This window comes from Falco punctatus (genome assembly GCF_963210335.1).
Source record: "Falco punctatus genome assembly, chromosome: 1".
Lineage (NCBI taxonomy): Eukaryota > Metazoa > Chordata > Aves > Falconiformes > Falconidae > Falco > Falco punctatus.
The window spans coordinates 114,040,051-114,052,921 of NC_137580.1; the positions used below are offsets into that span (position 1 = coordinate 114,040,051).

The window sequence follows — 12,871 nt, forward strand, 5'->3', positions numbered from 1 at the left end:
TATAGAAAGTCTGCTACAGAAGCAGTTAGTAGAAAATACTTATTAATAACTTCTTAAAACAGGAAAAACACTCTTCTGAAAGAGGAAGTATTAAAATCTCACCTCAAAGTAAGTTCTCGTCAAATCTGACAGGAGTTAGTACAGGCAAAAGAAATTCGCAGGAAATGCAATACTCAAAACCATAGACACAATTAATATTTTAATTTTGAAAACATGGGAATATGAAAGAGGTTTCAAAATTTTGATTTTGATTTGGATCATAGGAAGCAGAGATGGAGGAAAGAAGAATTTTAAAGTTAACCTTAAAATTCTAGTGATGGTCATCACCTAATTGCAAGGCCTATGAAAGCATAGTGATAAAAAAAAAAAACCCCATTCGTTATGGCAAAGAAAAAACAATCACACTCACCAGAGACAACTGGGATCAGAATGTGAAGGATAAGTTTGAAAAAGCCCAACATACAGTACATTCGAATTAGAAACCAGGAAAATGCCTAGTCAGAATGATTTTTGGAAGAATGTGACTGCAGCCAACAGGCATCAAGGCTTGTAGACCTGAATTTCTCAACAGTAGAGAGGAAGAGCTAATCAGTGAGTAAGAGTAGTGAAAAGGAGACTTAACTTGCAAGGTGAGCATTTCACAGTCTCCTACATGCTTAATAATTTGGGGGAAAGTTTGGAAGCAGCATGAGGGCAAAGGAAGATGGGACTCTGCTGGCAGTATGGGAGAAGGCATAAAAAACCCAAAGACGGAGAAGAGCAGGAGGGAAAACGAGTCTGCTGTGGAACTGACAGAACCTTCAGAGAAGAAAAAGCTGAGCCAGTGCCAAAGCAGGCTGATGTTACTTCTCTTCAGAGACCTGACCTGACTTTTGATCACATACGTCTAATACAATGGTCAGGAGTTAAACACTTGCATCTGACTACGCTAAAAAACTAAGTGATGCCTCTGTATGGTTCAAGATTTTCCAAGTTCCAAGGTGGTCAGTGCAGATCGGCAAACCACCATGTTTTCCTTCAGAGCTTAGAAGATCACTCGACAGGCGCAGTGAGAATACGCACCAGACTTGATCCCCAGTACTCAGGTGTGGCACCCAAGCCAAATCCCTACACTTTTCAAGAAAAGTTCCTTTGAAGCATTCCTGGCTTATTTCTGGTATTTTTAAGGACACTTCAAGGAAAAATCTTACATGCTTTTCTTACAAATTTGGTGGCTCCAGAAGACATCAGGTAACATCTTCAAGCAAACCTGATACTTAAGTACAGCATGCTCGCCACCAAGTATAAGATAATGTGGTTGAGATCACGTATCAGGGTACTGCTAGGCTGGATCTTTATTTCCTCGAAGCCATTGGATTTTCTCCCTTCTCCTTTTATGGTGCTACAGGGCAAGATAACATCCTGAAAAATAATAAATTCACAAAGCACTGAGTGCCAAAGATTGACTCAGTGTAACACAGAATGAAGAGTATCTGCAGCAAGTGTTGAGGAGCAAGTGAAAGCAAACATTCAAAGGTGAAGCTTAGTTGCGCAGACCGCTACTAATCCAGAGAGAACAGGGAATTCAGTAGGTTCAGAAGCAAATGTCAGGGCTGGAAATTCTCTCTCCTCAAATACATAAGGTTAAAAAAGAATAAGTAAGTGCTGGCTTTACCTGTCAGAGAAAATGCAGGAGAAAACTCATGGGAATCTCAGCTCAGGTGAGCTGAGAGAATCAGCTGCGGAAGAGTGGCAGCAATGAGCACACTAACCCATCCTACAATTTCAGGAAGAGGAAGCTCACATAACTTACTGATGACTCAAAGCCAAGCAAAATGGTAACGACTTGTTATAAGACAATAAGTAAAATAAGGAACATCGGCTGGAGCGCTTTGGGCAGCTGTGCTGAGAGCCTGTTAACCAACTAAGGGTGACCTGAGCAGGAAGCAAGACAGTTCCAGGCTCGTGCTCTGAAATAGTACCTCAAAGGGCAAAAAATGTTTTGGAGAAGAGGAGTTGCTCTAGTAGCATGAGCCATAAATCTGGAAAGAATTTCTTCGGAAAAAGCTATCTATTATTAGACTAGAAACTATATTTAATTCACTTCACAAGTTGCTCAACATCCTGATAAACTAACAAATATCTAGATTAGGATTACTCCCTTTGTTAATAACAAAGTCACTGTGACAGATTATTCCCGGGCTGACAGCTTTTACTTGCTGTATGAATATTAATGACTTTAGTACTCCCTTCTCAATAGTTGTGGTTAACATGTTTCCATAGTTATGCATCATGCTGCACATAATGCACCTCTCTGGCAGTAATTTTACTGCTCAAGATACAGTTACCCTAGAAAAGACAAGGTGAACTGGCACACATGTATGGATTTTGTGATCTTCATCAGGAAAGAGATCTTTCAATTAACATATTCATTAAAGTTTGCCATAAGCATACCAATTTGCCATAGTTAAGAATGAACTTTACAAGACAGGAAGAGAAAAAGAAGGAAGAAGAGCCAGGCTGAGCCTTACATTGCAGAAAATACATCATCAGTTTGGTTTGGTTTAGGGAGCAACAAACATAATGGATACCACATCACTTGGATATAAATAGACAGCCCAGAAAGAACAAATGTTATTATCCCGCCAAAAGCAGAAAAGCAGTTTTCCAGTATATAATCTTTGTGGGAAACTGGCACGACATTAGACTACAATGCACTGTGGCAGAAATTGAACTATCACAAAAAATTTTGATATGTAAGAACATAAATAAAGAAAATTTTATCTAGATGCCAATTTTTCCTTATTAATATAAATACTCCATACTTATGTACGATGCATTTGTCATGATGAGTCAAATTAACTTTACAGTTTGCATCGTACCAGCACTAAATTTCAGCATGCTTTTTAGACTGTATGAAAGCAGAAAGAGCAATAGTTGCATCAAAAGGTGAGTATTTATCAGATGTCCTAGCACAGTGCCACGCTCATTTCCTTAGCGCAACACGTGGGAACCCATCACAACACAAGCCATAACTTTAAGGATAATGCTATAGTTAAGAATGTAAGAGAACACAGGGTGGAGGGACTGGAAAGATAACCATTATTCAGAGTTGAGAAACTTTTTAAAACAGACCCTGTAAACAGCTTATGTAAAAGGAATTGGATTCAGCAGTTTCTGAAAACTACCAATTTCTGCATTCAGAAACCACCCCCTACCCCCCATCTTTATGAACATTTTAAATAAACCGTAGAATAACGAATGGTACCAAAGATTGTTCTTTCCTTAGTAAAAAAATTTCGGGGGGATTTCAAAGTGATTTGGCAGGTCTCTTTGTAAGACTTTCTGTCAGGTTGCAAATCTTGTTTCCTACCGAGGATCTGGCTCCGCTTTTCCCTATACTTTTTTTTTAGTCACTTTGAATCTTGGACACCATGATGTACTGCTGGAGCTTTCTCTTCAGTCATTAAACGGTGCCGGTAAATTTGTCATACGTGATCGCAGAAAAGGAAGCTCATCAGAGAAGCTTTTTATGATTGTGCATGTCTGCTCTTTGACTTAAAAATACCTCAGCTCCTCAGTCCTATTTAAGTAGTGAACTTTCACCGAAATCTAGAAGGAGCTCAAAACTGAAACAGCAATTAGGAGCCTAATTCTTCAAGATTTTGGCCTTGGTCCTGCCTGATCGCTAATGTGGGCAAGGACTCTTACAGAGTGAAAGGTTTTCTGTGCTCCGTTTCTTTGTTTTTCCCGTTTCTAGTTCCATTGCATTACTGATTCTTTAGTTTTCAAGTGTAACACTGGGGATAATTGTTGCTTATTTCTAGGTGGAAATTACATCACCGGTCCTTTCCACAAGGACTAAATTCCCCACAAGATTAAAAAAAGAGAAGAAAAGGAATAAAACACAGTATATAATTATCACATTTCTCTCTACAGCTTTCTAAACAGACAGTGGAAACTACAATATTTCTATACTGTGCACAGTTTTGACCTGTAAACCCCATACGTATTTCTGAACTTACCTTGTCAAGGAAGGTGGGGCGGTCCATGGAAGACTCTTTGGAGATCGGTGGTGGGCGGCAGCCAAGGGGTTTGGTGACCATTCCATTATAGTCGGTCACTCCCATTCCACGCTTGTCCATTTCCACCTTCTTTTCCAGCAGAGCACCTTCACAGAACGGGGAAATATATTGAAAAAAGTGACGCAAAGACAGCGAAGTTGCCAACAGTAGGTCAGAGAAGTAGATCTTGCTTGCAAAAGCAAAAGGAAGAAAATAAATATTGTCCGATTGATCTGGATAAGATCAAACTCTCAGAATCATGAATGGTTCCTGTGTGGCTTTAAAGAAACAAATAATTAGTTACACAGATACTTACTCATGGCCTGATCGAGATTCATATTGTTGCTCTTCAAGGCCTCTTCCGCTGGCTCTCTCTGTCAAAAAAGACAAATCGTGTTAGGACAAAAAGTAATCGTGCTTACATGATTTCAAAACAAACTGAGAAAACATGCATTTCTCTTAAGTACTGAATTTAATATTTACTCAGCAGCACAAACAGTGTCTGGGCACATCTTTTTCTGCTTTTAGCAATTCCCACAATTCAGTTAGTTTCAGTTTGTCAACTAAGTGCCAGTTCTACAAGACCAAATCAGATTGTTCCATTTAAATGTCTCCCTGTTTTCTGTGGACAACTTAAGTATGACTAAGACATGCTTTTCTCTAAAGAAGCCTCAGCTATACTCCAATTTCACCTGTTTAGTAAGAAAAGGGGAATAAGAGTGGAATTATTACTGAAGTTCACAGTAACGCCTGTTGTTATGAAACTCTGAACTTCGAAAGATCTATAAAGGTCATCATGCTAACCGTATCATTGAGCAATCCCAGAGAGCACCTTACTAGCTTATGGCCGATTTCTGAGATTAGAGTAATGTCTAAATGCCGGTAACAGAACTCCTTCCTGGCCTGAGGAGGAAATTGAAGACACTTTTTGTAGCTACAGTCTAAAACACCAAAAGTCAGAACAGAACTACAGGCTACAAAAGCTAAGCCACAGGTGCCAGCTATGAACACTACTCACAGGGAAGCCCATGTCTGTGAGCTGTTTTATCAGACGGTTCATGATCCAGGCCTCATCTTGCTTGCTAGATGTCTTCATGCCCTTAGTAAACAAATGGGAGATTCCATTAATGGGCTGGTTCCCATACTCACACTAGTGAGTAAAATACATGGTGAGTTTTTCGTGTTAATAATACATGCTACTGAAAGATGGATTAGTACGTTAATTTAGAAAGTATTGAAGAACCCTCCGATCAATGTAACTACAATTCTCTTCCCCCACAAAGTGTACAAATTTTATCTCAGCTGAATAGGTGTTCAGTGTACTATTTAGTATTTGATTTGCTGACCACTGAATTAAAACCACCTTTGAATTTACGTATTTCATTTTAAACCTTGGCAGAAAAACATAATCAAATAAAAGTTTCTGAAATAGTACAACACTTCCTGAAAAACATTCCCAAAACCAACTTTGCAACCTTGAAGTTAAGAATGTTACTCAGTGTATTTTCTTAAAAACAAACAAGAGCGTCTAGATAAACACCTTTAAAAGATCTCTGTGCAGCTTTTCTATCACAAAATCCTTAAGAAGTCTCTTCCTTTCAGTTCTCCAGAAAGTACCAAGGGACAAGCGTGGATTTGTTTTGGGCTGCGGACAGTACAAGAAACAACCATACTTGATCAAATCACTGGCCTAACTGTTGGCTAATGGAATAACAAACAAACTGGCTAAATGCATTCCCAATTCCTTTAAATAACAGCCTGGCCTTGTCCTGAAATAGAGACTGTGCAACAGAAAGCTTCTTAACATCATTCTCTATGTTCTCGGTTGAGTGTGGCATTAAAACAAGTTTGCTTTGTTCTCATACCAGTACACACCTTACAATTATCTGTCTGTTCCTCGATAATAGGAAATAGGCATTTTATGTCGAACGATTTCACCACAAACTACTATTTGCTTTTCTACCACCACGGGAAGTGTCTGAACGCCCCCTTAACACCTCTTCTGTTAACACATTATCATTTCTTCAGAATACATGGAAGTTTATAGAACTTAGAGAAAACAAAAGCAACAACAACAAAATTCCCAAAGCACCTGACATGCTTGAAGTCAAAGATCTCCCATTTACCCCTGGAAACCAGGTAGGCTGTACTTGAACCACTGTAGTGGCAAGCTGTGTTAGCGTTCAGGTGTCAGGGGTCTGTTTTAAGAGGTCAGATGTAAAGCAACAGAAAATTTGCGACAGCTTAATTCTAGAAATGTTATACTAATTCCACTCTTTTCTAGAGAGTATCTTTGTCTTACCTTTTGAAGTCCTTTCTTCGGGGCGTTCCCCCAGGAATTACAGGAGGAGCTGCTCTCTTGTGAAGCAGTATTATTCCACATATCTCCTTCTTCATCTTCCCACTGACTAGTACTGAGATTCACTTCATCCCCACCACTGCCCCAGCCTTCTTGCATAGATTTTGAAGCTGGAGGAGGGAAAGCAAAGAGGAAGAAAAAACCCCTTTATTCAATTTCCTGCAAATTTCACAGAAATATCCTTTTACACCATATCCAGTATGCGAACATTGGATTATTTTCAAGAGATACAGAGGTTCATCAAGTAGCTCAATCGGCATTAAATTATAAGGATGCCTACCTTGAAGTGAGCAAAAAAGAAAAAGTTCTTTAAATACTTTACAGAAGAAAAAGCTCAGCAGCAGCAAGTCTTGCTTTTTTCTGAACAAGTAAGTTCTGTGGTCATGGTCATTCCAGTCTCCTAGGAACAAGGAACCAACAGTACTGACCACACACTTAAGTGCTATTTTGTTTTCAATGAATCGCACCATTTTAGCTGCCACATTCTTCCGATGAACAAAACCAAATTTTGAGGTTATTAATGGTCAGAAACTCACTCTCATCTCAGAACTATGGAATCTGAAAGGAGCATGTGGGCTGCAGGGAATACTTTACATTCAGTGACAAGGTTGTGTGACATCGCTCCGTTTTATTCTTTTTACTTTTTAAAGCTGGGATTGCTCACTTAAGAACTTACCCCTCTTTTCAGGCTCTCTGGGTATTCTAACGATCCCCCAGTACAGTATTTTGCAAGAGTGAAACTTAAAAGACTTCCACGGTGAAAACAGAAGTCTAAAACAAGTACTGTAGCCTTCAAGGCATTTAGAGATGATTTTTATCAAATAGTTAGGAATTGTGAAGCAGTAATAAGTAGTTCGGGATGTTCCTGAACCTGTGAACAGTTTTAATAGCTGAAGAAAATATCCACTCCCGCAGTTTAACCAGATAGTGAGGTTAGGACTAGTCGTTCTCATGTGTTGCTTTTCCTATGAGAATGAATCCTACCTTGACTGAGCTCAGTTGCTTCTCATACCCAAACAGGTTCCTTTCAGACACCTAGGGATAACTACTATTCATGTTCTTCTGCAGTTTCAGTTTCCTGCATCTCTACTATACCACTTTCAAGGTACACAAAACTACTCTAAAGAATACCTTTAAATTTACTGGATCGATGCAGTATGTTCCTAATTTTGTATGATTTGGTATCTGGACTATCAATGTTCTGAGACAGCTGATGCAGTTTGGAGAATACTAAGACAACCTCCACCTTAAAAGGCACAGAAACCCAGAAGTGCTGTTTAAAACCAGGGTCAGAACAAACACATTTGGCTTTTCTCCCCTACCTCTTGTGACAGTGACATGCATGCACGTACCTGGTTTGCACAGTGCTGGGGCAGCAGCTGGAGCATTTGTTCTTCCATATGTCCCTGCAGACTCGGCAGGATTATCTCCCCACCCTGTACCACTGCTGGGGGGTTTCCCCCATGCTGAAGTGCCATTATCAACTGCAGCAGAAGGGGATGACGGCTCTCCCCAAGAAGCTTCATTCTTTGTGTGGACAGTAGGCATTTCTCCCCAGCCTGCTGAAGCAAAGGGAAAAAAAGAACAGTGACGAGAAGAAAGGTTTCCTTGGTCAATAATTTCAAAGATGGACATTTTATTAAAGTGTTTGTCTGGAAAGAGCATGAACCAGTAAGTAAACACAGTCATTCTAATTAAGCATATAAAAGAAAACCCTTTGATTTGGTTTCAAAAGTCTTTTTCTTCATTGAATAGTAATGCCAAGTTGTCAAGACAGAAAGAGTATTTGTTAACATAGCCGGGAGCAGCCAGGCTGCCAGGGGAGTCCCCAGCCCTGGTCCCAGGGGAGCGGCTGCTGACACAGTGACTTCTCAGAGCAGAGCAAGCAGGGCTGGGGGGCACACGCAGCAGCACTGGCATGCAGGAGACCGGGACCCACACCTGAGCTGGGCCTTGCTTCACCGAAAGATTTCATGCTATTTTAATTCCTTTTAACCATTTAAAAATCACAAAATCTCCTTTCTCATGCCCCACAAGTACGGTGATATTTGTTAGATTATATATGTTGTATGCATTCCTGAAAGCTTTCATTACAGCTCATGTTTGACATGTTCCCTATGTACCTCTTCATCACCGAGCCTCTGTTACAATACCTGATTTTTAAGGAGAACTAGACAAGACTGCAATTAGAATCTATAGTCAAATCATGAGGAACAGCAGGTATAAGACATTTGTTTTCCTACAGAGTATTATTTTAACTCACTGAAAGACGTAAGCTACTACACAGAAACGGTCTTAGCTTGGCTTGAACGTAATGCGCTTAAATCCGTATGACACTGATTTTAGCACTGAAGTTGAACGTGCCAGGAACAGCCACAGAGCTTCTGAGTCCTAAAAAGCAACACTGACCAACACAGCAAAAGTGTAAATTGAATTTAAAACAACCATTAACTCTTTAAAAAGCTTTTTTCTGAAGAGACAGATTTGGATCATAGGTGGAGTTAGAGTAACTTTAAAAAATATACAAAAGAGACAGACATGTAACAGGCAAGAAAACAAGGTTTTTACATATAACTGACATTAACCTATTTTTCTACAATTATCACAAAAAGCATTCCATTACATGACAACAGAGATCTCAACCAGCACTGCAGAATTCAGTCTGCTTAAAACTTCCACTGTTAATTAGGCTACTAATTCAGGAAGTTGTTCTCTTTTCATTGGAGATGAGTATTATCATGTCTGGGTATTTTATAATTTTAAGGACCAGATGCCCATTTTGCTGCAGCATTATTCCTTTTTCTGTTCCCCAACGATACCTGTAAAAATACTCTGGAAAAGTTTCGAAGAGCAGAAACGTAACATTTTCTACACAGTCTGACACCTAGAGTAGGCAGACAAGGGCATGGAAGTTGCCACAAAAGAACATTATTTAAGAGTACCTTGAAATACCTTAAACTAACTAAGCAACAGAGTTTCACTGAGCAACAAGTCTTTGCATAACTTACTGATTTCAACAGAATTTATGTTACCAGAAACTGCAGCCAACATACATTGTCAGTAATAACTCAAATGTTAGCTAGCAGGAAAAAATAAAATCCTTTCAAATAGATGGGCTCCTATCTGTTCACTGCTCCAGTGTTACCGTATTACATATTTATTTTAGGCTCTATTTCTTAAAGCAACTGCTGTTCTCCCTGACACTGACAAATGTGCACAGGACATAAACCACATCCAAACTAAGCCTACATGTTCAGGAACACGTAGCTTAATAAAGCTCCCTTACTACCAGCAAGATTCATTGTGTTTTAAAACAAACTCCTGAAACAGCCCACGATTTCACTGTTTCAATAAAGTGATCTCCATTTGAAACAAAAATACTGTGTTCTAAGCTCTACCAACATACCTTAAATTTCTGGTTATTTTAAAGTGTATACAGAGGACAAACGCACAGACACGCACATGTAAGTATATAAACGAACTTCTACTCAACGTGACAACTTCCTTGGCATTGCACCTAAAATACTTATTCAAGCTTATTGCTTGCATCTTTGAGGAATTTTATTTAAGGAATACTTTATTTGAATTTCTGCCTCAGTACTCAGGAGGCAACCTTGTCAGACAACTGCGTGCATTTAATCATACTGGCATCTGAAAAAGATTAACTGCAGGCAAATGAAACGGAAACCAAAACATCTCTAAAGCACTAACTAGAATACAAATAGAGAGTGTGCTGAATATTAGTATTTCCCCGAGTTCACGCAACCTAGATGGGAAACTCCAGTAATTTAATTTATATGAAATCAACCTTAAAATACAATTCATATACTGAAAAGGCAAAGCGTGCTACACTGTAGAATAAAACCTCAAAAGAACTGGTCTTTCTGTTGCTCTTTACTATAAATTCAACAACATTGATTAAAAACCACAGATGTGTAATGTTCAAGTTATTTTGAGTTAAGTGCTTTAAATGAGCTGAGCAGTAAATAATACGGGATTACAAATAATGAGGGAGCCAGTCTTTATTAGTAGAAAATACCTGCAAGTACATAAAAGCAAACAAAATGCATCAACTAAAAGTTTACAAAACTATTAAATTAAGTGCAGGGTATTAGTAAATAAAACCTGAAGGCTGCTGGAGAAGTAACCTGTATGTAAATTCCAGAGTATTACTCAATTACAAACTTCTTTTCCCCTCTGTGTTAAGTCCCTGCTGTCTTAAGGTCACTGTCTCTGTGCTTTGTTTTTGTGTCTCCATGTGACTCTGGTTTAGACACATAAAGGTGGAAAAATTACACTTCTGAATGAATGAGGTAAAATTCTACAGGTGAAAGAAGAAATTTATTTTGTATTCTCCAAAGGACTCCCTTTTTAAAATAAGGTTTTTCCTCAATTTGTAAAACAATCCAGTACGCTACATATTTGAAGCAGACAGGTGGATTGTTAGTTCCCAGAGCCTGTAGTCCCCACAGCTTACCTCCGCCGGCGTGATGCTTCCCAGCACTATCCTGCACCTCGCCATAAAGGCAGCTCTCAAACAGCGTTACAATGAATTGGACAAACTCGAGAAGCTATTTTTAAGTTCCTTCACACAGCTGTTTGAACGAAAAACACCTTCAGAGTGGTCTCAAAATCCGAACCTGTCCAACATTTTGAAAAATTGCGCTCAGAGAAAACTTACTATTTTCTTTATGAAAATAATATGCATTTAAGCTTTCCTGAGAAAAAGCTTCATGCCTTAAGAACCACCCAGATCTGCATGAACGTTGTTTTGCAACAGAATGAGCTCCATTAAAGGGTTCCTTGGCAAGAAAGTCAGTTTTTAATAGTGAAGTTTTTAAACACTGTTAGAATGGCAAGAAACAAAAAGATCACAGTGAGTAATAAACATGGACACATTGGCAGAGCTTTGTTTTATAGAAATAAAAACATAATTAACATTGGGCCACAGCCAACAGGAAATCCTCAAGGAAAGTGAAATGTTAACTAAGCTGTGGCAGGATGCAGTTGTTTTCCCTCAAAATAACCCTATAGGCATTTGGATGGCAGAAATTGTTTTCCTTGAAGTTGTTTGGTCCGTGATAAATACCAGAGAGTATAACTACAGTAAAGGCCCAAAATATTAGAACCTTATGTAGATGAAAAAGGAATAAACTAGGTAGAAAAGAGATTGTTTACTAGTCACTAGTTAGTGTGCTAATAATAGAAAAGAAATAAGCTGAGGGGTAGAGAGTGTGTGTGTGTAAAAGGGAGGGTTAAATATATATTTAAATCACCTGTAACCCTTAACCTTTCAAGTCTTCATTTTCTGGAGGGTATTCCAGCTCACGCGGCGGAGCTCCTACCTTCCTTACTTTGCTCAGCATTAGGGAAGCTCTCATTTGGCTTTCAGCAACGAGATCAACCTTCTGTGAACACAGAGGGCAGGTTTCTCAGGACCACCGGGCTGTCCCCCAGAACCTGGGCTGTTGGAGGGCTGAGCACCCACTATGAAGTTTTAGGTTTGCCCATGAGCATCCTTAAGGGACCTCAAAGCTGATCTGGTTACAAATCCATTAGGATGAAAGTTCTGAGTAAGGATAAACGCATCACTTGTGTTCTCTGTTTCACATAAATTACATGCTATGAATGATACACAAGTTGTCACTGGGATAATGGCACAGGATTATAGGAGGAACAGAGAGATGTTAAGAGCTTTCAGAATTTAGACCTAGTTCAGTTTTTTAAAACTTGAGCTCCTTGCTCTCTAGGAACCACAAAGATCTTAATTTTCAACCTGAGATCTCCCTGGGGAAGCTGACATCTTTTGTTGTCTCTTCTTAGTTGGAGAGTGGGTGGTTGGAACCCTGCCAGGCTCCACCTACCTAATGGGAACAGGAAAGCATCAAGCCCACTGCCCAGCATTTGGAGTGGAGGAAGGATCTGCTGCTGTCTGGGATCCAAGGGATCTAAAAGAATCTCTCTTTTAACCATCCCTGTTTGCAAAAGCTTTTCTCACTTCTTCCTCCCCAAGTGCTAATAAGAATTATGCACAATAATTTATCTAAATTAAAACCACTAGTTTTCTGCTTGTCTTTTTAAATAACTCACCAGCAATTTGGGAGGAAGCTCCTATAACCAGAATGGACAACTTTTATCACATTATCTATCTGTGCCCGCCCGCCCCCCCCCCCCCTTTTTTTATTGCAATAGAAACTCCTTAGAGCATTACGCATTTTCATCAAGCACGTACCAACATCTGCTTCCCATCAATAGCTTTTAAGTTCTGTATTCAAAGAATTTTGAGAACTTCTGGGAATGGGTGACAACTTGAATAACAAGACTGCAACTTGGCCTCTATTTCTAAACTAATGTAGTATAAACTTAAAACCCAAAAGGGACTGCTGCTCCTTTGCAAACAGCTAGCTAGTGCTGTAGAGCAAAATTAAGTTCCCACTTGTTTACTTTCAGGATGCGTGACTCTACCATC

The 12,871-nt window shown here is 39.3% G+C and overlaps 1 protein-coding gene across 12 annotated transcripts in view; it reads right to left on the reverse strand.

Moving 5' to 3' along the window:
* The window catches only part of TNRC6C (trinucleotide repeat containing adaptor 6C), a 334,947-nt gene that overhangs the window by 23,553 nt on the left and 298,523 nt on the right, over positions 1-12,871 (reverse strand). For 7 of the 12 annotated variants that reach the window (XM_080393283.1, XM_080393280.1, XM_080393282.1 and 4 more), the window contains 6 exons: positions 7,755-7,964; positions 6,346-6,512; positions 5,584-5,688; positions 5,062-5,142; positions 4,360-4,417; positions 4,005-4,150 (listed from right to left, as the gene is read on the reverse strand). In XM_080393283.1, the coding sequence (XP_080249409.1) occupies positions 4,005-4,150; positions 4,360-4,417; positions 5,062-5,142; positions 5,584-5,688; positions 6,346-6,512; positions 7,755-7,964 (767 nt within the window). The remainder of the gene's footprint in view (positions 1-4,004; positions 4,151-4,359; positions 4,418-5,061; positions 5,143-5,583; positions 5,689-6,345; positions 6,513-7,754; positions 7,965-12,871) is intronic. The other 5 variants (XM_080393279.1, XM_080393286.1, XM_080393284.1 and 2 more) reach the window with 2 other exon arrangements.